The 26,109-nt window shown below is 50.1% G+C and overlaps 1 protein-coding gene across 3 annotated transcripts in view; it reads left to right on the forward strand.

Annotated features, from left to right (window-relative positions):
* Positions 1-5,448: 5,448 nt before the first annotated feature.
* The window catches only part of ADCY6 (adenylate cyclase 6), a 48,823-nt gene continuing 28,162 nt past the window's right edge, over positions 5,449-26,109 (forward strand). The window contains exons 1-11 of one of the 3 annotated variants that reach the window (XM_081844331.1): positions 5,449-5,930; positions 7,649-8,017; positions 9,574-9,686; positions 10,266-11,088; positions 17,083-17,232; positions 17,564-17,685; positions 17,981-18,092; positions 18,763-18,890; positions 22,077-22,235; positions 23,818-23,959; positions 24,699-24,827. In XM_081844331.1, the coding sequence (XP_081700457.1) occupies positions 10,267-11,088; positions 17,083-17,232; positions 17,564-17,685; positions 17,981-18,092; positions 18,763-18,890; positions 22,077-22,235; positions 23,818-23,959; positions 24,699-24,827 (1,764 nt within the window). In that variant the 5' untranslated portion in view covers positions 5,449-5,930; positions 7,649-8,017; positions 9,574-9,686; position 10,266. Of the gene's footprint in view, positions 5,931-7,423; positions 8,018-9,573; positions 9,687-10,265; positions 11,089-17,082; positions 17,233-17,563; positions 17,686-17,980; positions 18,093-18,762; positions 18,891-22,076; positions 22,236-23,817; positions 23,960-24,698; positions 24,828-26,109 lie in introns of those variants that run through there. The other 2 variants (XM_081844333.1, XM_081844332.1) reach the window with 2 other exon arrangements.

Consider the following 26,109-nt stretch of genomic DNA (forward strand, 5'->3'; position numbering starts at 1 on the left):
GCCAGAGGGCGGGGATGCGTGAGCCCATACGAGTGCGCACACACTATTTCCGGCGAACTTCCGGGTCGGAGGAGCACTGGAAATAGCTTGTGTGCATGTGCACGGGCCTCCTCCAACCCGGATGTGCACTGGAAATAACACTTGCACATGCACAAATAATGCTTGCGCATGCGCACAAGGTATTTCCAGGGCTCCTCCGACCCGGAAGTGGGCAGCCACGCCGCGTGACACAGCGCAGCGCTGGTAAGAGCGGGCGGCAGGGGTTACCGTGCGCTGGATAAATGAGTCCCTTGGGCCTTATACGGCCCACGGGCCTTAGTTTCAGGACCCCTGTGCCTGTGGGAAACCCACGAGGAGCACATGAGTGCAACAGCACACTTGTGGTAAAGGTAAAGGGACCCCTGACCATTAGGTCCAGTCGTGGCCGACTCTGGGGTTGCAGCACTCATCTCGCTTTATTGGCCAAGGGAGCTGGCGTACAGCTTCTGGGTCATGTGGCCAGCATGACTAAGCCGCTTCTGGCGAACCAGAGCAGCGCATGGAAATGCCGTTTACCTTCCCACCTATTTATCTACTTGCACTTTGACGTGCTTTCGAACCGCTAGGTTGGCAGGAGCTGGGACCGAGCAATGGGAGCTCACCCCGTCGTGGGGATTCGAAACGCCAACCTTCTGATCAGCAAGTCCTAGGCTCTGTGGTTTAACCCACAGTGCCACCTGCGTCCCCAACACTTGTGATTACTAGCTACTATTATACAGAGGCATAGTGCAACTGCTGGCGACTGACCCCAGTACCCTTTTCCCTGCACCAGGGAAACAAACCCAAACTATACATGTTGGTGGAGAGCCAGGAGTGCATCTCCAAAATCACTTTCTCTTTTGAAAAACAGCTGCTCTTTGTGTGTGTACACATGAGAGAGAAGAGAGAGCTTTGGATCAAGGAAGCAAAGTGGAGAGGTTTAACCCTTTCTCCCCTTTCCCCCACATCCGTTCCCTGATGCAAACCCTCCCACCCCACAAGAGCAGCTATTAGCTGAAATGGTGAAAACAGATGCCATATTTTAGCTCAAATTAAGCTCTGTGAAAAGCTTGATTTGAGCCAGGGCTCAGCTTCTGAACATACGATTAGTGCCAGGTCCCACCCCAGAAATATGCAAACAATTCAATCATACCTGATGAACAAATGAACCAGAATTACCAGCCATCATAGGAGGTTGTTTGCTGCATCTCTGCATGAATTACTATTTGGGGTATGTTTCTTTTTAGTCTTTGCAGATCTAAGAGTGTTGTGTTTCCCTTTTCAATTCAGATAGATTTTGTGCCTCAGCTATCCAAAGTTTAGGAAACACTGGCCTAGAATCCTCCAATCCACACCTTGCAAGTTCGCTAAACCCGCAGGATAGCACCATAGAATCGACGGAAAAAGGAGCAGTATTTCTGTTTGTTGTTTGCACCCTGACATCCCAGTCACAAATATTTTTACTAAGAAAAAGTTCCACTAAGTTCACTGGGAGAAATCTTGGTGGTAGGGCCTGATCTCTGCATGTTTAGGGTGCAATGAGTGCGGTGAGATTGAGTGTTTGTGGGGGACAAGGAGGAGGCTCAGTTAATTTCATTGTACACAGGTTGTACATTGACAATAAAGGTATTATTATTATTATTATTATTAGGAATTAAGTTCCAGTCAGTTCAGTGAAACTACCGTAATTCCCTGGTGACTGAGCAAAGGCTTGCAGTCTTACCTATGTCATTCTGGTGCACGGCATTATGTATTGGCTCTTAAATTCCCCATTGTGCTTCATCCACTGGTGGAGGAATGGGGGGGCGGGGAAGCGCCCCCCCCCCGCACCATCAGAGAGGGGGGTACCAACACAGCCACACCCCCGAATATGCGCCGCACCCCCCACACTGTGCCGGGCCCCACACCCTCGGGACGCATGCCATGCCCTGTGGGCGATGTGTCACGCCCCTGGGATGCATGCCACCCTCCGCCTGCTCTCCGCTCGCCCCCCCGCCCATGCCGGAGCATGTAGCTTCGCCACTGGCTTCATCTACAGCAGGGGCAGGGAACCAAGGGCCGCAATCCCCTGGGCAGCCTTCTGAGGGCCACATGTCAGTGGGGTGGTGGGGCCAGAGACAAAAGTAGGTGGAGCAACAAATGTCAATTTCCCCCTTGTACAGTAGGCTAGTTTCTGCTTAGACAAACATGTTGCTGTCCTCCACTCTGGCAAGCAAAAGATATCCAGATTCAAGGATGTTTTCCAGCAGGCCATGGCAGCCTAAGGAGAGCTCCGAGGGCCAGCTAGAGAGGCTGCATTTGGCCCTCAGGTCTGACTTTCTTCTCTCCTTCTCAGTGCATGTATCTTTGCCACCCAGCCCAAGACCAGTGGGGCATAATGCTCAAAAAGCATTTTAGGTTTGATGCCACATGCAATCATCTAATGTCAGAATTTGAAAAATCATTTGCAGCAGGCTTGGATTATTCCAGGATCAGGCTCAGGCTGACCCTAAACATTTGGCCTCTGCAGAGCACTCTTCCTGCCATGGTGATTGCTCCCAAAAACTTGCATCTCTTACTTCACACCCCCGACCTGCTAGTCCTGGGCTTTAAGGGCTCCTTCATCCCCAACCTGTGTAGCTTTGGGGATCTTCCAGACTCCCTGAACAATCACAATCACAAATAATCACAAGCAGGCCTTTGGGGCAGTTGTTCTTTAAAGCTGGGGAAATTCCATTATCTTCTACCTGCTTCTATCTGTTCCTCACCTGAGTACAACTTGGCAATTTTGTTTCCCATGACCCGATTTTATTTTATTTTACATTTTCAAGTTCAGTTTCCCCACCTACTTCCACCGATGACCACATGCTGAAGGCACGTCAAAATTTTCAACAGCCCAGTTTGGAGGAGCTGTTTTCCCAAGATCTCAGTGCATGTGAGGGAGTCCCTTGAGGATTGCAATCACAACACATACATCAGGTCTTTAAAAATAATAATACAAGGTCTTGCACTTGACCTATGCATCAGAATTTCTGTATAGCTAAACACAAGCTTTTCACAACTCTTAAATAAACATAAAAAAATAAATAAATGGAACCAGATCTCTCTGCACAGCACAAGCCTTCATTTTGCCCATAGTGAAGCATGATAACGAGAGGTAAAGTTTGCTCTTGTCCTCTACCTGTGATTTTTTTTTAAGCTGTCTGCGGCCCAGAACAGGATAAGGTGGCATTGGGGTGGGGGTGGGCAGTTGAGGGGAGAAACAAAAAAATATAGCATTCCATCAAGATGGGAAACAGCTGAATAGCTATGAAAAATCTATAACTAAAAATGGAGTGTGTTGATGGTTGCATGCCAATCACGTACACACAAAAATCAGATCTGAATTACCTGTTTGTGACAAAAAACAAAACAAAACAAAAACCTGTCTGGAAGCACGTAGTGTTTAACATTTTCAAAATTGAAATAAAGACTGTTTTTGAACAATTAAGCACAAAAGATGCATCATGAGATTATACTGGGACATGTGTTACTCAGGGATAACCCCACTTTTAGAATAGGGAGGTGATGTCCTTGAAGTGGGACAATGATAATGTTTGCAGAACCTGTGTAAGCAGATGCTCATGAATCTTAAGGGTTTCATAAAACCCTGCTTGAAAACACTCTCCTATGACACTCATTGGAGCAGGAGTTAGAAAGCTTGACTCCAAATAACTGCCACCAGTCAGGTGAAAAGGGAACTTGCAAAGAAAACACCATGTCAAATTCACAATCTGGTGAATTTTCTTCCATACTCGGTTATTAGAAAAGGAGTTAAAATGCATCCATATATTTAGAGTAGCCATGTTAGAGCTCCACCAGGAAGAATGGAGATGACGAAGAAGACAATGGCTGTGTACATAAGACAAGTTTAGAGTGCATGACTTCACACAAAGAATCATGGGAACTGTAGTTTTGCTAAGGGTGCTCTGAACTGTAGCTCTGTGAGGGTTAAGCTACAGTTCCCAGGAGACATAGCGGAAACAATGTGCTTTAAATGCATGATGTGTACGCAGTCAAAGAAAAGAAAAGAGGCACCAAAGATATGTTAATGTGACGAGTTTCTGCCACATTTTCTGGCTCTTGATTCTCTCTGTGTCCAGTTACAGTCTGGGAAGGGTTAAGGCCATCACATGACACCCAGTCCTAATCCCCCTGCCATCAACTATGATGCAATGGAACATTCAGGAGAAAGGCTTCGGAATCAATTAATGCCTTTCACACCCCCTTCCCCTCTTCCTTGCCTGGGGAGAAGCCAAGCAAGAAGGCCCAGGGGAAGCCCAGAGCTTCTTGCGCAGGGGATAATCACTCCCCAAACAGCGCTTTAATAAGTCACTCGGTTAAGGAGATTTGGTGGCATTATTCCATAGCCAAGCCAATCTGCAAAGCAGGGAGAGAGTGGAGGCTTTGTACACACCCAGCGGCACAGGGGCAGGTGCCCTGGAAGAACCGCTCCACTGTGCCCTTAACAAAATGCCATCCTTGCCACTGCGGGCACTTCCCTGGCCCCGTGGGACTCACGGTTAATTAACAATTAAGCTTACCTCTTCGGAGGATTGTGCCACGGGGAGGCCTGCCTTCCCCTTTCTCCCTCGCTGGCACAAACTAAGGGAGTGGCACGAACAGAAGGATTTAGGGCTTGTCCTCTGCCTGGCACTGTCCCCATGCCAAGGGCAAGCTGCTCACTAACCATTTCCCTTCCTCTGCTTGTATGCTGCTAGCAAGCTGGGGGGGGGGGGGGAGAGAGAGACTCAAACCAGCCCTGAGAGATTGCCTGGGATCGGGATCTGGAGCGGAGCAGAGCGGCCTCCAAGTTGGGCCAAACAGGCTGGCGAGCCACTTGTTGATGGATGGAGTGTATCTGATGACTGAAGCCGTGGGCATCCAAACGGGTGGACGCTTATACGGCTGGCAGAGGCATGCCTACTTAGAAGTAAATGCCGTTGTTTTCCGTGCGGTTGGCTCCCAGGTAAATCCGCACAGACTTTCAGCCTGATATTTCTGTTGTGCGTTGGGAATAAGCAAAAAAACAGAGGGGAGAGGGATTGTCCTGGTTTAAGAGATGGCAACAACAGGTGGTTCCTGAGCAAAACCCAAACGGCATTAAGAGATTCCCCCTCTAGGCGACAAGAGTTTGGGATCCACGAGTGTCCTGGGATTGGGAGATTTTTTTATGCTGGGGTGGGGGGAATGTGCGTACGAAGAGGCGAGAGCCTCAGAGACCCTTGTAGCCAAGAGTTGTGCTTTAGGACACCGGGGATTGTCGCCCCCACGGGCGGTAGGTGTTGCGTGTATCTCCCGGCGGGCACGCGTGTGAGCCGAGCGAATCCATCTAGCGCAGAGTGGGGAGAGGCGGGTTGCACCACTGGGCCCAGCTGCCGCTCTCTGCCCCCCCCCCCCCGCTCTGCCTGCTTGCAGCAGGTGCCCATGCTTTGGGCAGCCTCCGCCGCCTCTCGTTGCCAAGCGCCCTCTCTGCCTGGAATCACAGCTCCTCTCTCCCTCGGCATCTCTGCTTCCCCCGCGCCAACTGCCCCCGCATCCCCGCGCAACAGGCGAAGGGAAGGCGACAAAAGGGACCTTGTGCCTTTAAGGCCTCCTGCTTGGCGATCCCGGTCAGGAGCGCACGGAGCGGGGCGAGCCTTGTGGATCCGGGCTAGAGGGCGTTTACTCTGGACAACGCGGGGAGGAGGGGACGGGCCCAGAGCGGGCGGGCGGGCAGGCAGGCAGGAATGGAGAGGAGGCGAAAACGGAGAGGGGGGCGCATGGTGTAAACAGATAGCGAGGGGCTGCAGAAGGATCTGCTTGCCAGAGATCGCTGCTTGCTACACCCCCCGCCGCCCCACCCGCCGGAGAGGAGGGCCCTGCAGTGCCCAGAGGCGGCCCAGCACCCGGAGGTGAGTGGTAGTGGCGGAGGTGGTGAACGGGAGCAAGCCGGAGCGCGCAGGGAGCACGGAAGATCTCTCCGAGGGGGAAATACGCTTTGCGCCCCGGAGGACGCACGGAGCCGGGCGGCGGGGCGCTGGGAGGCTGGCTCTGGGAACCGCCGCGTCCAGAAAGGCCGGGCCTGCCGGGGGTGCGGCGGGGAGAAGCTAGCTGGGGAGGTGGTCCCGAGAGGGATGGCAGCGCAACGAGCAGAAAGGGGTGGCAGCAGTTAGGCCGTCCCCACGGCGACTTGGCGCACGGGAGGAGAGGGGACGCGTTTGGTTGGGTCCAAGCGCGCCGGCTGGGGGCGCTCTTTAGGCCCAGAGATCCGCGGCGGCTGCGGGGAATGCAAGAGGGCGCGGGGGGGGGGAGGGGCGTGGGGACAGGTGCGCACAGCAGCCGGCCGATGCGGGGCCCTTGGGGGGCGCACTTGCCCAGAGCCGGGAAAGTTCCATGGCTGCCCCCCGACTGGAACACTGGCTATTGAATTAGGTGGGGAGGCAATAGGGTGCTTGCAGAGCGCAGGAGAAAAGGCTAATGATAATGCAACTCCCAGAGTTGAAAGATTTCAGCTTCCTTGTGTTCGTAAGGGCTGAACGCGGTAGGACTTTCTCCCCATTTCTGCTTCCCCCAGGATTGGTTTTCTGGGATCCCTCTGCAGGGATTGGTTGGCTCCCGAATGTGGACTGGCCTGGGCAGCTTAGCTTCTCAGCCTGGTCAGGTTACATACCTGGAGGAGGAGCAGGTGGGCTTCCCCTAAAGCCTCTGTATTGTGAGCTGTGGACTTATTTATTCTTTGGCGGTGTCTCCCCTTTAAAGCAGGCAGAGGGAAGGGGGTCTCTGGGCTGAGAGTCTCTGTGGGGCTCTGGGCTCTTTTCCCATTGAACTTTGGAACCACCTCTCCCAAGCCCCTTAGTGGGACCTGGAGAAGGGAATGGAAAGGGAAAGGAAGTTGACCTATAACCTGGTGCAAGGCAGAGGGTGCTGTGCTATAGGGAACAGGCTCTTGAGTGAGGGGTGTTGGGCTGCAGGGAGTCGGGTAAAAGTGACTATGCGAGGGGGCATGTGTTCTTCCTAGGATGCAAAGCTGAACCAAGGAGGAAGATGCTGTTGCTGTTGTATCACTTTGTTATGCTTCGTTATTGCATCACTTACGAATGTGGGGGGGTTGTGGGGAGGGGGGAATCCATGCTGGGGGAGCTGAGCTGTAATAAACCTTGCTATTAAACCAAAGCCCTTCCTCCTCCCCGCATACTTGAGTTTTATTTCAGCCCGGCTTCCCCCTGGATGGGTTATGTCCTGCACCCCTTGACCTCCTCCGCTTGCCACAAAGCTGTCCTCATGTGCTGTTGGCTGTTGCTTCCCACAGCCCAGGAGGCTGCGTCAGAGTGCTGCTGGTGTGTGTGAAGCCATTCCTGCTGTGTGTGTGTGTGTGTGTGTTGTGTGTGGGGATTGGAGGGGAGGGGAAGAGGGGTCCAGCTTCTGAAGCCTGCCTGTGTGTTCCTACAGTAAAGGGCAATGATGTCATGACGTTGACGCCATCTCCCTGGATGGATGCAGATAAGAACAGTGTGGGAGGGCACTGGAATCGCTCTCCGAAGGGGTTGGAGCTAAAACAAGCTCTGGTTTGGCTGGCACTCAAGACAAATAGAGTTTGAAAGGGGAAAACTATTCCACTTTGGTTTTGCAGTGAATGGGCAAGCTAAACCAGAGGAAGGACCCAGCTGCCAGAAACTAGCACCGCTGCCCCTCCTGCCCCAAACTTTCCCTGGCCTCTGAAATCTCTCCTGTTGCACCCTGGGCAAAACTCCACACCATTTGGAGAAGAGGAAGGGCGCATTGCTGAGAGAGCAGCAGAATGGTGAGCTGGAATTAGTGGACAAGTAAACTGAGTTTGGACTGAGCTGTGCCCATATAGTTCCTTTCACCTTGTGTTCTGGATCTTTGATGCGTGGATCAGGTGAGCCAGCAAGTGTCGGAGACCAGTGGGGTCTGATCTGAACTTCTGGAGTTTTCTGGACTTCATAAGGAAGGCTGCATATTGTAGGCTGTGTTCACTGTACGTTTTAAACTTTTGTATCCATATGCTTGTGTGTGTGTGTATTCGCTGTGCAGAGATACCATTTTGATGGGCAGTGTGGGAAAAGGACTTGTGATTTGCAAGGGCTTTGGTGGAGATTGGTGGGTTGCTGCACGTGTGAACACTCTCTCGGTCCTCTCCCTTTGCCTCTAGTGACAGCCAAGGAGTGTGGTGTTGCCTTGAGATGTCTCTGAATAATTTGGTCCCTTCATCTGCATAACTCCACCTTTGCTTCAGTTTCTTGGGCACTCTTAAGAGTGTGATGAAATGTTAGGAACCAGGTTTTGCTGCCAGGCTGACACTCGCTAAAGACTCTTCCCACTTCAGGGGAGAGAGAGGGGGGGAGGGCACAGTTGCCTTGCCACCAACATGCCACATGCCTTCTCAACCTGCCAGTTAAGAGTGGCCTAGCTCCACCCGACCCCCTCCAACAGCATTCTGTAAGGCCTTGATCAATGCCAACAATCCCCTCTGTCCCCTTATTGTTGCAATGGGCAGGATGCGTATAGAGAGGGGACCTGTGTATAGCACCCCCTCCCCATGGGATCTATGTTGGTGAGAGCAATGCGCAGGGAGATTTTGCTTCAGGCAGCCACTAATTCTCCAGGTGCAGCACTTTCACTTTCTCTCTGGAGGAATTACTGACAGAAAGTGTGCAAGTACACTGTTGGGGTGGGGCTAATCCCATTCCCTGCTCCCTTCCTTGATCTTGGGGATTAAGAATCAAGCAGGTTTTCCCTTCTGCAACAAACCCCTCCTCATCCGCATAGCACCATCCTTTTGGGGGTTTCCCCCCTCCTTAGTCCTTCTTCAGTGGGTTGAAATGTTAGAAGCCAGCCTTTTTAAAGAAGGAAAGAGAGATTAGCATATTGATCACTGTTCTTTTGTTGGAGCTGACCTTGGTAGGACAACTGTTGCTGCCTGTCCTCCACTTTGCTGCACCGGGGATGCTAAATTGAAGCAAGCCACCCCCACCCCACCCCCAGACTCTGTTAGCTGCTTTTTGTGTAGGTCGGGCGGGGGGGGGGGAATGCACATATTTCTGATTCCCAGTATCAGCAGCAGATGGTTCAGTGACCAGAGTACCTGCAAGTCTCCCTCTGTCAGCACCACGCAACCTGAGGTTACAAAGCGAATTGTTTGAGCTGTCCTTTTGAAACAAAGCAGTTTGTATTTACTTGTGTTTGTGGGCTGTTAGTTAGAGCATCGCGCTCATACTGTCATCCTTGTTGGAAGGGGAATAAAGGGATAGATATCCTCTTTGCGTCACTCAGCATAAAGTATGCACGGTGTGTGTGTGTGTGTGTGTGTGTGTGTCATACCCTGGTGGGAATCTAGTTGCATCTCAGGGGAAGTGTCTGTAGTAGAACTTGAAGTCAAAAGAGAATGTGTGAAGGTAACCACAGATTGGCAAGTAGAGAAATATCCAGTCTCAAGTTCCAGAGAGCAGGAGAATGGGATGCAATGGGGGCTTCAGCCTTGGAAGAGCATCGAGGATGAACAACAAGCCTGACTGCTTTCTTTTCTTTGAACAGGTTGCCGCTCAATGTTGAAGAGGAAATAAGAGACGCCCTTCACTGCTGCTTCTTTGCCTTCCCTACGGGGATCCATGTCGCCTCCTCGTGTCCAGTTCCCAGCGGCCTTCCAGGTATTGAATCTCCCCAAGGCAGAGAGGGCAGCCTCTGATGCATTGGCACCGACCCCTAATAAATCTGAACCCTCCCTCTGCAGGCTCTCAAGGTGCTCTTTTCAAGAATGTGGATGCTCTGCTTCCCTTGTCCCACCTCTACGTTAGGCACCTCTGGTTTGTGTATCTTGCCACACAAGCCTTGCCCCTGGCACTGATCCGGCTGCCCTGCTTGAAGTGCATCCTATTTGGTGGCCGCCATCCTTGTTACCTAAACTGGAGACGTCCCAGTGCCCTGTGTGCTTTGCCTCTGTGGCCCAGCCTCCCGTAGAGAGGGGAATAGCTTTGCCCAGGAACTGGTGGAGCCCTCCTTGCCAGTGGTCTGCTAATGATCAGGATTTCATTCTTCCCTTGATTTTCTTTGTGTCCGGCAAGGAAAGAAAGCACCTCCTTCTAGGTTGTAGGGACCCATGGCAGGAACTGCTCCCCTTACTGGGCTGTGTGGGGAACGATGTGGGGTTGGTCCTCTCAGAGAGGCAATCCCAGCTGACTTTCTCCCTTGCTCTGCCTGTTCTTATTTCTAATGCCCTTCCCCCACAGTATGTCCTGGTTTAGCGGCATCCTGGTGCCCAAAGTGGACGAGCGGAAGACTGCTTGGGGGGAGCGCAATGGGCCCAAGCGCCACCGCCCAGCGCTCTGTGGCCCTCGCTACATGAGCTGCCTGCAGGACCCGGAGCTGGAGCGCGGAGGCAGCGGGGGACTGGGCCTGAACTGTTCGTGGCAGGAGGACCACTATGGCAAGAAGGCGGCGCCGCCACCCCCGCCTGGCACTGGGGACCTTGGACTCAAAGCCGTGGACCTGGGCTTCGAGGACGGGGGCGGAGAGGCCAAGGGGCTCTCGGCCAGCGACTGTGGCCGGCGCCTGCTGCAAGTGTTCCGCTCCAAGCGCTTCCGTTCGGCCAAGCTGGAGCGGCTCTACCAGCGCTACTTCTTCCAGATGAACCAGAGTTCATTGACGGTGCTCATGGGAGTCTTGGTGCTGGCTTGTGGCATCATGCTGCTGTTCCACTGCGTGCCTGGCACTCCCCGCGTGCCCTATGCCGCTGCCCTGGCCGTGGCGGCCGCCCTGTTCCTCTCGCTCATGGTCCTCTGCAACCGGACTGGCTTCCACCAGGACTGCATGTGGGCCGTGAGCTACCTGGTCATTGGGGCGTTGTGCGGGGTGCAGGCCCTGGGCACTCTCCTGGTCTCGCCACGCAGTGCCTCCGAGGGCGTCTGGTGGAGTGTCTTCTTCATCTACATCATCTACACCCTCCTGCCCGTCCGCATGCGGGTGGCAGTCCTGTCTGGAGCCTTGCTCTCTGTGCTGCACCTGGTAATCTCCTGGCACCAGAACAGGGCGGACTCCTTCCTTTGGAAGCAGGTAAGGGGGAAGGAGTGAGGGCGGAGGAGGCCTGGATTAATGAGTCCCTTGAGGACAAAGAAACACCTTGGAAGCTGAGGAAAGGCACACTTGAAACCGTACACTAATTGGGCAAAGGCCTTGGGTGTGAAACAAAAAGGCTGCCAAGTCGGGGACTCGTATGGTAATTGCTTCAGGCTTTTGTTGGGGGAGCAGTCAAGTGGCCTTCAACCTACTTCTCCTGTTGAGCTGCGTGGGAACATGAATCTGTGGCCCCTTCCTAAGCTGGTAGAAGCAGCTTTGGGTAGTACAGTGGTGCCCTGCAAGACAAATGCCTCGCAAGACAGAAAACCCGCTAGACAAAAGGGTTTTCCATTTTGGATGTGCTTCGCAAAACGAATTTCCTATGGGCTTGCTTCGCAAGACGAAAATGTCTTGCGAGTTCCTGCGGGGTTTTTTTCCTTTCCCCCCTTTTTCTAAGCCGCTAATAGCGCTAATCCGCTAAGCCGTCAATGGGCTTGCTTCGCAAGACGAAAAAACCGCTAGACGAAGAGACTCGCGGAACGGATTAATTTCGTCTTGGAGGCACCACTGTATAGGAGGAGCCTGCCTGTGGCTCTTCCCCATGCTGTGGGATTGGCCCAGTTTCTGGAAGTGGGCCATTTCCTGAGTTCCCCAAATAACACGGTTAGCTTGGCTGTTGGCGCTAAAGCCTTGTGTGTGAAAACTTCGTTTTGCTTCTGCCCCATATCTGTTTGGTTCTTGCCTGCTTTTCATTGCTTGGTGGTGACAGAGGAACGCCTGGGGATCTTGTTTGGCCAGAACTAGCACTGAACATCTTTTCCCAGCACAGAATCTGATGGCACGTCCACAGGATCCTCTACTTAACACAGGAACGTTCTTTGTGGTGGGGTGGTTGGATATTTTGGGGCAGTTTTAAGCTGCCCACTTGGACTCCTCAGTCTCCTGCCTCTTGTTGCTGCATGACTAGTAGTCCCTTTTTCCATCATGAGTTTATCAAACCTCCTTTTAAAGCTATCCAGGTTGGTGGCCACAGCCATGACAGCCATTTCCATAGCTTAAATATCGCTGGGTGAAGAAGGTTTCTGCCTTGTCTGTCCTGAATCTCCCAGCAACCATTGGATGACCTCGTGGCTCAAGGACAATGAGAGAGAAACCGCTGCCCTCTTTCTCCCCACCTGCATAATTTTATATACCTGTCTGGTGGTCTCTCCTTGCCCTTCCCTGGCCTTACGTGCCTTTTTTTTAATCCCCTAAGCTAACAAGTCTGGTGTGCTGTTCCTTTTTCTCATACAGGAGTTGCTTCAGCTCTTGATAATTTTGGTTGCCCCTTTTCTCTGAATGAATTAGGAAATCAGGCATTTGAATGTGAATTAGAACAATTTGTATGATAAAGAGTTCTCTGCTGTCCAGCAGTTGCATATTATAAATCAGTGCCATGAAAGACAAAGTCTTACCTATTTTGTACCTTAGAGAGTGATGTGCTAATTATGGTCTGCACTCCACAGAGAACCATATCTACACATTATGCCTAAGCATCTCTACCTGCTGTCATCACTGTATCATTAGTGCTACAGAGTCAGTGCTGTGTAGCATCCAGATTTATGGTGACCTTTTTATCAGCCTTCCCCAACTTGGTACCTTCCAGATGTTGTAGACTACCACCATCCCTTGCTATTGTTCATGCTGGCTGGGGCTTGTGGGAGCTGTAGTTTTAAAACATCTGGTGGACATTAGGCTGGATAAAGCTGTTTTTATATGCTTACATTCCAAGCCTTGAATTTACTTCCCTGATGCTCTGTTTGCTGCAGAGATGAAGGCAAAGGTGTAATTTAAATGTCCACATTTATTCAGCTGGTAAATGCAGAAGTTCAGCTAACCATAATTTTAATAGTCAGTTCCATCACCTCTTTTTGTGTTTCCATTTCTTTGGCCCTAGGATGGAGCAGTATAATTTACCCATTTCTTTTGTATTTTTATCCTTTTGAAATCCGTCAAATTCAGTGTGTCTAAAACTTACATAATTGCATTGCAATTAGGTTTTTGAACTACTACATAACATACCTCTTAAACACGGGTCATTAAAATTGTGATGTTGAACACTACAGTGGCAATGAGGCATAATTCTAAAATGTGTAATGTTTGTGTGTGGAGAGGAGAAAATGGGAGGAAAGGAAAGAGGCCACAAGAGGGTGGCCTACATAGAATAATGATCTGGCAGCTTGCAGACTCCCTCGATGATTTATATCTGTGCCCCTTTATTGACATGGTTTTAGAAAAGGGTCTTTAAAACACTCAAATCCGCAAGTTCACTGGTTGTTTCTCCCCCACTGCTCCCCAGATCTCTCCTGTTCTTGCACTGTTTGTTAGCTTTGGTTAGCCCAACTTTCAGCATTTCACTTCTGGGAATAACTAGAAGGATCTGCGTCTGCAAAGTTATCAGATTGATGAGCGCTGCCACTGGCGACGGAGAGGCAAATGTAGTGGTCAGTTTGCAGCTGCTTCTGCTGTTAGTGTAACCTCACGGCCTGCTTGGGTTTCATCCACAGCTCCATTTGGTTCCCCTTCCTCCTCGGTTCAGCCTTCCAGTGCTCCTTTCCAAAAAAGGATCAAGGATACAGCTGCTCACATCAGCCTTTTCTGTGCAGGAGGAAAGAAATAACTACTTTCAAGCTTTGGGTTGCTGTGGATTTCTGGTTTTTTTAGAAACACACACACACACACACACACACACACACACAAATAGCTCCCCTATGATGCTTGGAATTATTGCTGTATCTTCAACTCATAAACTAAATTAGAGTTAACCCTCAACGATCCAGTGCTGGCAGCAGCAATTGGGGAATTAGCTTGGAGTCTGGAGGTGTCTATAAGTGGCCCAGTCACTGTCTGCCATAAGTTAGTGACATCCTAGTGGGCATTCATTTTTGCTACCTTTCAAAACTCTGGTCAGGATTTATTTATTATTATTTATTACATGTCCATACCACCCTTCATACAAAGATCAGAAACCAAAGTTTACAATATAAAAACACAAAAATACAATGCTCTCCCCCCCCCCAAGTTTAAAAGTCCATAGATTGTTTATTAGCCAAAAGCCTGTGAGGAATGCTTTGCCGGTGCCTAAAGATTAATAATAATACATTTCCTATATCCCTCACATCTGACTGGGTTGCCCCAGCCACTTTGGGTGACTTCCATCAAAAATACAGGGGGGGGGACCAACAACAACGCAGCCAAGGTGCCAGGCAAGCCTCCCTGGGGAGAGCATTTTACAGGCGAGGAGCCACAGCAGAAAAGGCCTGTTCTCGTGTTGCTGCCCTCCAGACCTCTCACGGAGGAGGCACAGATGATGATCGCAGGGTCTGGGTCACTTCACATGGGGAGAGGCGGTCCTTGAGGATTGGTTGACCTTGGTGAGATGAGATCAGAGCCATCAGACCGTAGTGGCATTGTGGGAAAGAGCCCGCTGTTGACGTTTGTGCTCCAAGACTCATCATGCTGTCAGCATCCCTAGAACCTACCATCAGTGCCCTGCAGTAATAAGCACACCTTTACCTGTGAGCATTCCAGCATTTATAGAGTGGAGGTTTCACCTGCCGCCTCCCACAGCTGACCCCCAAGCAGATGGGTTAAGATCCTGTTTCCAGTTATCATTGCACTATTAGGTGACCAAGGAAGAAGCCTTAGCTTGTGCATTATTTACATATATATTATTTAGACTCCCCCCATGCTATCTCAATGGCTTAGGGCAGATTACAGATTGGTGTCACCTATTGACTGTATTAGAGTAAGAACGAATTCACCCAAGCTGCCCAGGAAGCTTACAAGGATACTGAGTACCTGTCACTGTGACAAACATTGCATGGAGAGAGAGCATGAGCTACTAAGAAAGTCCAGAGTGACCAAGGAACAGCAGGTGCAGCTACGTGTGTGTGTGTGTGTGTGCGCGCGCGCAAAAGTGCCGCTGATTAACAAGGCAGCAGATTTTAAAGTTGTATTTCATATTGTATATTAATGCAGCTTCTTACCAAAAAATGCAGGGGAGAAGTGCAATAGATGGTAGGAGTGGTCACAGGCTTTGCAAAGGTTCCAGGTTTAATCTTTGACATCTCCATTTTTCATGGAAAAATGCTGCCACTCTGAGTAGGCATTATTGGGCTCAGTTGATAAATAGTCTTTCCTGTTGTTATTATAAGGCAGCTTTCTGTGTTTCTTATGTTTGTAAAAGAAGAGTCGTTGTCTCTCCCGTCCACATAACCATGCGCGCACACTCAAGGAAATGCCTCTTCTAAAATAGCACTTGCTTTGTTATCTGCCAAAAAAATGCATCTTGCTTCAGGAACATTGTTTCCCCCTTAATGCCACTGTTTGCAAATGTGCATGCAGACATAATTGATCACACAAACTTAATTAATAGGTTAATCAAATAAGAGTTTCAGCTGATGAATCAGTTGAAATGTCTCTAATTGAGGTTGTTGCCCTGAGAATAGACGTCGGCCATAGACCAGGTCTGACAATTTCTTTTTCATACCTACTTGGTATGGCAGCAATTGCACAAAGATTTCAAGCGGAGGTCTTTCCCAGCCCTGTCACCTAATCTTAGGCCTTCCCCATTCCAAGACCAACTAGAGATCTGTTAACTGGAGGAGCTGGGGATGGCCTGTGGAGCTAATCATCATCATCATCATCATCATCATCATCATCCACCCATCTGACTGGGTTGATCCAGCCACTCTCGGAAGTTTCTAGCAAAACATAAAATACATGATAAAACACACTCCCAACCAGGTCCTGTCCAGGCCTGCTTGGCTTCAACATGGCGGCTGCATCATGTGACCATGGACCATGCCCTCAACTTTTCTGAATAAATCTGTGCCTCTGTCAGTTTGTTTGCCCATTCCCTCCCAATCCCTTTCTCCATCATGTCATCTGGACTGTAAGCTGGTGGGGAGAGGCTAGGGTGTTTTCTTAATATTTGGGCAGTACCTAGAAAACATTAATCAATTAAATGATATCAAGTTAAAGAGCTGAAGTGAGATTTCAGCTGGCAACTTCCTGGCCTGCAGCTCACCCTTTTATCCACGGCACCATCCCAGTTCTCTGCAGCACCTTAGCTCAGCGGCAGGTGAGTCCTGGAGGCAGGCCAGGCCCAAGATGTGTCATTGCCTGAGGCAAAAGACAAGACCGTGCCTCCCTGTTGCACATAACAGAAACCAAGCAGGCTGTTAGATTAATCTTCCTTCAATTATGGCAACAGAAGAGCAGGCTCAGCTTAGGCAGGCCAGGCTATGCGGCACCCACAGCGCTCCTGCAACAGAGTGGATAAGGCCAAGGGGCTGTTGCTGCTGCCTATTACCTCCCCCAGCAGCAGCCACCTGTCAGGTGTGAGGCAGGTGAACACCCGGCTCTGCCAAAAGGGGATTAGCAGGTATTGCTGGTCAGCTGATCAACAGTGCCTGCAAAGCGCTGGACAAGATGGTGCTCTAAAATGGGCTTCTAGGAACAGACAGCCAATGGTCTAATATCCAAAAGCTCTTTTCAAAGTGCTGCACAAGCACTGCCTGTGAGGGGTGTAAGAGTGTGGCCCAGTGGTCAGATTCGGTTCCCTAGCCCTGCCTTAACCCTTAGGGAACTGTGTTTTGCTTGTTTCTCTCCCCACCCTCTGTCTCCCGAAGGCACAATATTGGGACCCCTTTTGTATCCTGGCAGCAATGGAGGATGAGACTCCATTATGGGCCAAGAGGGTCTCCTTGGCTTGCACCAAGCTCCCGATTCATTCTTTAGGGAAGGGAGCAGAGGGTAAGAGCTCCTCAGGTGGAGGGAAGGTGGTCCACCTCACAAACGTCAGGAACTGGAGTTGAAGATGAATGGGCTTTTTAGTAGGTCTAGGTTTCCTGCTGAAAGCTTGCTGGGAAAGAAAACTGCTTGAAGCAGGTAACTTCTTTCCCCGCTCCAGTATGCGTTTCACTTGGGTCCCTCTCTTGCTTGCAGCTTGGAGCCAACATTTTGATATTCCTGTGTACCAACGTCATTGGCATCTGCACCCACTACCCAGCTGAGGTGTCGCAGCGCCAGGCCTTCCAAGAGACCCGGGGCTACATTCAGGCACGGCTACACCTGCAACGTGAAAACCGCCAGCAGGTGAGGAGTCATTGTGGGGGGCCAGGGTTGGGCTGCAGCCTTGGTGGGCAGGGCTGCCAGTTAAAGGGCCAGCTTGGCCATTCAGTTCCTGATCTTGTGTGGCTGGCATTAGGCTGCTGGAAGACGAGAGGATGCCAGAATTTTGAGAGTCTGGCAATGTCTGGGGGATTGTGAATTGGGACAGAAGGAATGTTAAGGTTGGAAGAGAAGGGTGAAGGGAGGATTATCTGTGACGAGGCTGAAACTAGTGCCTTTAATTTCGGTGTGTTGTGTCAACATTCTTGCTCTGAGGGAAGTATTTATGTGGCTTTCTCTCTGGGGTGGTGGGCAGGAGCGGCTCTTGCTATCAGTGCTGCCCCAGCATGTTGCCATGGAGATGAAGGAGGACATCAACACCAAGAAGGAGGACATGATGTTCCACAAGATCTACATCCAGAAACATGACAATGTCAGGTACCAAGCTATTGGGATATGGGGTGTGTGTTTGCATGTGTGCACCCATGCCTGGGAGTGACCGAGGCCTAGGAGTGGCAAGGACGTCAGTGAAGCAAAGGCCATTCTACTGTAAACATGGAAAACTTAAACTGCAGGGCACTTGCTTTTTGACAAGACGTTGAGCGGGTGGGCCGCTGGGTGCTCGAGGAGAGAAAATGCTGGCTGGGTTCTGGGTGGGTTTATTAAGCCAGATAAGACAGAGACCCCCTTGCAAGTTCGTATGCTCATTTCCTGTCTCTTCTCACCCCAACAGCATTCTGTTTGCTGACATTGAGGGTTTCACTAGCCTGGCGTCCCAGTGCACAGCGCAGGAACTGGTCATGACACTGAACGAGCTTTTTGCCCGTTTTGACAAGCTGGCTGCGGTAAGTGTGTCTAGCAGGATCGGCCAGTGGAACAGCTGACCTGTGTGGGAATGATGATCTGTCTCTGCTCATTGGAGGAATATGGCCCAGTTGGGGTTCTGGCAAATGTCTGCATGTTTTAAGCATCCCTTGAGCTTTGTGCTTATTACACGTGTGCTTGTAGCAAACACAGTTGCCATGTTAAGAAATCCCCAGCTCTGGTACCACCTCCTTCCCTCTGTCTGTAGACAAAGCAAGACCCTTTAAGGCACATCCCACAACACTCTGTTTATTATTATAAGTTTACTTCCCCTATAGAAGTACAGTTTTTGGCTGCTGGAGGGTCTTTTTGTAGCGCAGGGGCAGAGGTATTGAACTGAGGTGAGATCATAACATACAACAATACAAACAACCAAATAAAAGACTTCCTTTATCCTGTATCTGGCCTCCTTATTTACTTCTTATAAGATTTTTCTAATTATAATTTAAATATCCACAGTGTTATGCTCACTGTATGTTATGTTCACGTTTAATGATGGTGGATTTATGTATTGGGGGTTCGTGTTTTGTTGTAAATAAAATTCCAGTGAAAATTCAAATTCAAAATGAACTGAGGTGAGATATGCTTGGAAGGGGCATGTTGGAGTTTGGGGTGGTGGTATTTCTGACTTCCTCCTCCTCCCTTTGGCAGGAGAATCACTGCCTTCGCATCAAGATCCTGGGGGACTGCTACTACTGTGTCTCTGGACTTCCAGAACCGCGGGCGGACCATGCCCATTGCTGCGTGGAGATGGGCGTTGACATGATCGAGGCCATTTCGTGAGTGTGAGAGGGGGAAGCAGTTTGGTTTGCGAGGGCTGCATGCCTTCCTTGGGATAGTCAGTGCCTCACCATATGCATGTAACATGTTCCTTGTGACAGTTCCCAGAAAGGTAACCTTTTTAGGCTGTCACAGCGATCTTTGGGGCACTTTTTAAAGACTAATACATTTTCTATGGCATAAGCTTTCATTGGCTAGGATACCACAAAATTGTGTGTGTACTGTTTCATATTGCACAATGGGCTAGTTTGGATGTATGGTAAACCGTGGTTTGTCGTGATGGGAACAAGCACCAGCTAGCCTAGGGTGTTTGTGCTCTCCCCACCTCTAGTGTGGACTGGATGAGGGGACTTGAATAGTCAGATTAATGACAATTTATCAGTATATCCAAATCATAAACTGTGGTTAATCTGAACAGTGGTTTGTTTGAAGTAAGCCCACTTCATAACTCATGGTTTAAAAAAGGTAAAGGGACCCCTGACCATTAGGTCCAGTCATGACCAACTCTGGGGTTGCAGCGCTCATCTCGCTTTACTGGCCAAGGGAGCCGGCGTACATCTTCTGGGTCATGTGGCCAGCATGACTAAGCTGCTTCTGGCGAACCAGAGTAGCGCATGGAAACGCCGTTTACCTTCCCACCAGAGTGGTACCTATTTATCTACTTGCCCTTTGATGTGCTTTCGAACTGCTAGGTTGGCAGGAGCAGGGACCAAGCAACAGGAGCTCACCCCGTCGCGGGGATTCGAACCGCCGCTCTAGGCTCTGTGGTTTAACCCACAGCTTATTTCAGATAAACTCTGGTTAAAATCAATTGTCAAGTTTGGATGGAATGTCAAGCTTGTTAATAACTTTTGGGTGGAATGTCAAGCTTGTTAATAACAAGCTTGCCAAATCTTCCAGTCACCCCCTCATGGCCACTCTGGAGGAGGAATGGAGATGGTGTGACCCTCACAGGTGCAGCCTGTTCCCATCATGATACGCTGTGTTTTATCAGGATATCTGAATCAGCTTACAATGTGTGAGATACACCAGCCATGACTGTGGCAGTTTGCGCATATGCTTGACGCACAACATACAGGTGGCAACATCCTTCTTTATCGCAGGTCACAATACAGAAAGCCAGATTCGTTACTTCTCCATTTATACAGATCACTGAATGGTTTAAAAAACTTAGTGTCTCTTTCACACTTGCAGCATTCAGTTGGAACCTGGCTTGATAATAGCTTATATGAGATAGCATCACCCGGGCTATGAAGCAGAAATATCTAATCTCAGTTCCTTGAAATGCAAAATTGTGGAACTGAATAAATCATACATGTTGGGGAAGCTTCTGTTATTCTCCCATAATGTTCTTAGTGTTGCTTTGGGTGGCAGGAGGGAGGAGGTGCCTTGCCCTGCCTTTGCTTCCTGGCCATTCCTCAGCACCCCTCCTCGTCGTCCTCAGAAACTTCATACTTCACCAGGCATTGCCTATGTAATGTCAGGATTATCTTTACAGCCATATGGTCTAGAAACTTCCTTTTTGCAACACCCCCACCCCCCATAAAAGCCAAAGTCTTCTCAGGGTGTCAGTTCTCTGTGCCAAGCCCTGTGCGCTTGTGCCGTGTCACTGAAGGAAATGAGAAAGGAGAACCCCACAGGGTTATCGATGGACAGCTGTGAAACTGGAGCCCTTTCCAGAGGATCGAAATGCTTTATCTATAGGCCCATTTTTTGTAAGGCAGAAGCATCTGCGAGGTGAAGAGGTGCGTGATAAAAGCCAGCAATGCCGCCAGCTTTGTCCTTGCATCTGAAGTCACGGGTGGCTGTATTCTGTGCCCCACACTGCACCATCCAAAAGCGGCAGCTGGTGTCAAAGCAGCAAGATGCTTTTTGGTCCCTCAACCCTCTGGAGCAGGAAGTCTGTTGCACAAGCAGAAGGGCATCATTGAATACAACCCAGTGGTTTATAATGGTGTCCCACTTCTGTGAAGGCTCAGTCAAGTCCTAAGTAGTTGCTATATGTATGCGTAGAGACATTATCCCCCCCCCCCAAAAAAAACTAATCTGAACAAAAACACAGAAAATAAAAAGAAGCATACAAAGTCTTCTTTCACAGGTAAATCTTAACTTGACTAACACAAAACCACTGATAAAAGGGTCTAAAGATGTGCTTTGGGTATGGATATAGTGACAAATTAATCTACAGGTGTTTGAGGCTCCATATTCCGTATTTTCCGTACGTTTCCGAGCACAATTCAAAGTGTTGGCGCTGACCTTTAAAGCCCTAAATGGCCTCGGCCCAATATACCTGAAGGAGCGTCTCCACCCCCATCGTTCAGCCCAGACACTGAGGTCCAGCACCGAGGGCCTTCTGGCAGTTCCCTCCCTGCGAGAAGCAAAGCTACAGGGAACCAGGCAGAGGGCCTTCTCGGTAGTGGCATCTGCCCTGTGGAACGCCCTCCCACCAGATGTCAAGGAAATAAACAACTACAGTAGTGCCTCGCAAGACGAAATTAATTCGTTCCGCGAGTTGCTTCGTCTTGCGATTTTTTCGTCTTGCGGAGCACGGATTCCCAGGGTATGAACGGTTTTACGAAAAAGGAAGCAAATCCACAAGACGTTTTCGTCTTGCAAAGCAAGCCCATAGGGAAATTCATCTTGCGAAGCACCTCGAAAAACGGAAAACCCTTTCGTCTAGCGAGTTTTTCATCTTGTGAGGCATTCGTCTTGCGGGGCACCACTGTACCTGACATTTAGAAGACATCTGAAGGCAGCCCTGTTTAGGGAAGTTTGTAATGTGTGACATTTTAATGTATTTTTAATCTTTGTTAGAAGCCACCCAGAGTGTCTGGGGAAACCCAGCCAGATGGGCGGGGTACAAATAAATAAACAACAATAATAATAATATTGTATAGCCAAAGCTTGTCTATTGGTCTTAGATTATTTTGTTCTCTTACCTCCATCCCCACCTTGGCAACTTGCAGGAAGTTTCATTGCCCATTTTAACATCAGCCGTCACCCTTAAGGGCAGTGACCTGTTTTCTTGTACCCTGCATGAATATGACACTTTGTTGATGGTATTATAATCAGTCTTCCCCTGTACGCAAGACACAGACTATGTTTCTTACTTCACACAAGTGAATTCATGGGTGTATGAAGAGGGGGAGGCTTGCTTTGACAATTCCTTTCCTCATGCTTTTCAGGCTGGTGCGTGAGGTGACGGGGGTGAATGTGAACATGCGTGTCGGGATCCACAGTGGGCGTGTACATTGCGGAGTGCTGGGGCTACGCAAGTGGCAGTTTGACGTCTGGTCCAATGATGTCACCCTGGCCAACCACATGGAGGCTGGTGGCAAAGCTGGGTAAGTCCAGTGCCCATAGGCCTGAATAAAGGCAGGGGCAGTAGTAGCCAGTGGTCAGGCATGATAGCAGTAGGGATTCCTGGAACTTGTGGCTGGAGAGCCACAAAGTCTCTGTCTTTGGAGTAAAAGGAGGGGAAAGTTGGGTTGGTGGAATTACTAAGAGGTGGCTCCATAAAGAGGAATGAGTTGATAGCTGGAACTGTAGGGTTGTGTCTGTTGCCTGAGACAGATCATGTGGAGCTGAACAGCTTGTACATGTATTTGTGGGTAGGCAGGAGGAGAATTTGTGAGCTCCCCCTTGACAGATGTCACAAGCACTGTCCAATAGGCGCCACCTTCCCTGTCCCAAAGGCCCTGCCCTATCCTTGATGCTTGGAAGTGGGGGTTGCTGTTATCCAAAAAATGGGGCAAGAGATGTGATTATTTATAAACAGCAGCCATTGTCCCACTGCCACAAAGATGCATTTTTGCTGGGGCAATGTTGTCTGACCACCTCAGCCCCCTCACATGGTTCTGCCCACCTCTGTGCCAGGAGAGGCCCCATGGTTTTGCATAAACAAGCAGCTTGGTTTGGCCAGGACTTCAGCTTGCTGGTGGTCATGGTCTTGACCCAATGGTGGGGAACTGGATCTAAGCTTGCAGGCCAAGCTTGACAGGTGGGTACGGTGGACCACCCTGACAAGCACCTGATAGCAAGTGGCCCAATTCAGCCCTCATGGTTTGGAGTCAATCCTTGCAGGCAAAGTCACTGCCATCGGCTTATCCCTGGCAGTCTTGCAAAGCCCTGTTTCCACTGCTTGAAGTGGCCTTGCAGGCCACAAATGAGGGCATGTGGGCTGGAGTTTCTCCACTACTGCATGGGCCAGGTGTGGTGAAGGTGACCAAAGACTGGGAAGACTTCCATCGCTTCCCTTGAAACTTCTCCAATGGCTTTTCCCAGTTGCCGCCTGCAGCCTCTTCACACTTCTAGTCCCTTCATTCAACACTCTTGACCCCAACTATCTCCCTTCTCATCTCCCCTTCTTGCACCCATGAAAAGCCACCTGTCATTGCCTCCCCCAGTCCTGTCTCTGTGGCTTTCAGCCATGCTGTTCCCCGTTCCCACCTTAGTTCCTGAAGACACACCTTCGAGGCTTTCCCCTGATATTCAGCTTAGTCCACTTTTGTATGCCCTGGAGTCCTATTGCTACCTCCTCCAATTTTACTACCCACCTACTTAACCTTTCTGTTCAATTGCCCATCGAACCTCCCATGAGAGTTGGGAGATTCTCCTTCATTGGAGGTTTTAAAGCAGAGGTTGGATGGCCATCTATCATGTATGATCTAGTTGAGATTCCTGCATTGCAAGGGGTTGGACTAGATGACCCTCGGGGTCCCTTCCAACTCAGCAGTTCTATGATTCCATGATTCTAGCCTCTTGCTCTCCAGCTTCGTGGGCAGAGACCAAACCACTTACATGTCGACCGGTATCTTCTTCTTCCTCTCGTGCATATTAATGGCAGTTGTAGGTTTGGCTCAGAGGGAGTGGGAGAGGGGGGTCTCCACCAGATGACTTGGCTGAGTGACAAAAGTTCTGTGCTAGGCGGATCCACATTACGCGAGCTACGCTGCAGTACCTGAATGAGGACTACGAAGTGGAGCCAGGGCACGGGGGCGAGCGCAATGCCTACCTTAAGGAGCACAACATCGACACCTTCTTCATCGTGGGCTGCAGCCAGAAACGAGTGAGTCCTGGAGGGGCTGGGGACTGGGGAAGAATATCACAGTCATTTGCTCTTGTGCAGGGGTCATGAAAGGCTTTCCCACCATGGCTCCTGGGCAGGTGCCCCCGTTTTCTCTGTCTTTTTAAAGGGAAGCCTCTAGCCCTCCTAGAAAAAAAGTTATGGAGCAAAATGTGAATATACCTTCTGAGGTATATTTTTCCTGGTACTGAGATAGGTTCCCTGTTGCTTTTAGACTGCAAATGTTTGTGTGTGTAAGTAGAACCAATACTGTGTGATCCCTCAGAATCACAGCAGGACATACCTCCCTTCCATTAGTAAGTCGGGGTGGTAGTCTCTAAATTTGTGTTATGCCACATTCCCCACGGCAGCCATTGTGTGTTATGCAGTACCGCCCCAGTGGTAGCAATTTTGTGACTGGTGCTCCCAGCATACTCTCAAAATTTGATATGTGTCCCGTGGCCCAAAAAAGTTGCCTCCCCCCCCCTTCTCTAGGGTGTGGGGGGTTAGAAGACCTACCTGCCAGCCAGCAGGGCGCTGCTTATGCCCTGTAGGTGTGGTTCACGGGGAAGGTGAGCATTCTGCTATCCAAAGCTGCAGCAGTGGAAGCTGCAACTCTGGCCGGCCAAGATGAGCAGCCTTATTCCAGGGGAGGGTATTGGAAAGGGCCTCCCCCCTCTCCCCATGCCCCCTCCCCAGCTTCTTTGTCTGCACCTCCATGGCCTGTTTTTCTCTCTGACAGAAAGAGGAGAAGGTTATCTTAGCCAAGCTGCAGAGGGCTCAGGCCAATTCTACTGAAGGACTGGTGCCTCGCTGGGTGCCTGAGCGCTCCTTCCCCCGGACGAAGGACTCCAAGGCCTTCCGACAGATGGTGAGTGCCAGCGAGGGACAGAGAGAGGGCTTGCTTTGGGCACACATCCAGCCAAGAGGGTGGGAGCAAAAAGGCAACCGGGCTTTGATCACGTTACACACCTGCTTGCAGGTCCTGGGTAGGTAATGGTCTGTTGTGTACATTTTACACTATTTATTATCCTTAATAAAATCCTAAATATTGAAGGGATGCAGGTGGCGCTGTGGGTTAAACCACAGAGCCTAGGACTTGCTGATCAGAAGGTCGGCGGTTCGAATCCCCGCGACGGGGTGAGCTGCCGTTGCTCGGTCCCTGCTCCTGCCAACCTAGCAGTTCAAAAGCACATCAAAGTGCAAGTAGATAAATAGGTACAGCTCCAGCGGGAAGGTAAATGGTGTTTCCGTGCGCTGCTCTGGTTCACCAGAAGCGGCTTAGTCATGCTGGCCACATGACCCGAAAGCTGTACGCCGGCTCCCTCGGCCAGTAAAGCGAGATGAGCGCCGCAACCCCAAAGTCAGCCACGACTGGACCTAATGGTCAGGGGTCCCTTTACCTTTATTATCCTTAGAGAAAGAGGCAGAAGCCCCCACAAGGGCCTGCTCTCATGAATGTTTGAGCACAGGGGGTTGTAGCCAGCTTAAGAGTAGACCTGTTACTCTTCATGGACCTAAGTTAAACCATGTCTTAATTTCAATGGGTCTGCTCTGAGCCAGGCTAGCATTGGCTACAACCCATAGTGCCCATGGCAAAAGCCTTGCCTGTGTGGGCTTTTCTGACTGTGTGGCAAGCTGGTCACATGGCAGCATGTACAGAATCTGGTCTCTTCTATTCTTATTATTGGCGCGGATGAAGCTAATGTCTCTTATTGAGTCCAGTATTAATCTACTTTGCCCAGATTGATAGGCAAAAGGACTTTGGGTGGGGATCTTTCCAGGGCTGCTTATGTGAGCTCCTTTTACTGGAGAAGCTGGGGAATGAGCATGGCGAAATCTACGCATATAGAGCCTGTCTCCGCTGCCATTTGGGCTGCTTCACACAGGCTCTTGAATGCCAGCCCAAATGGGAAAAGCCTTAAAACATCCTCAGAGTGCTTGAGAAGGGAGCCACTAATAACTCCCCTCTTTGGTGGCCTGGGTGGCGCAGTGAAGAAATCCGTCTTGCTTGATTCTGCAACTTGCAGTGGAGCAAAGGAGAAAGTATGTGGAATTAAGGGAGAGGATTTTCCTGAGGCTTCTGTGCATTAAGGCTGTTTATAGGTCAGAGCAGCACCTTGACTTGTGCCAAGGAGACAATAGTGAGCCCT

The sequence above is a fragment of the Podarcis erhardii genome, assembly GCF_964252035.2.
Source record: "Podarcis erhardii genome assembly, chromosome: 2".
Taxonomy (NCBI): domain Eukaryota; kingdom Metazoa; phylum Chordata; class Lepidosauria; order Squamata; family Lacertidae; genus Podarcis; species Podarcis erhardii.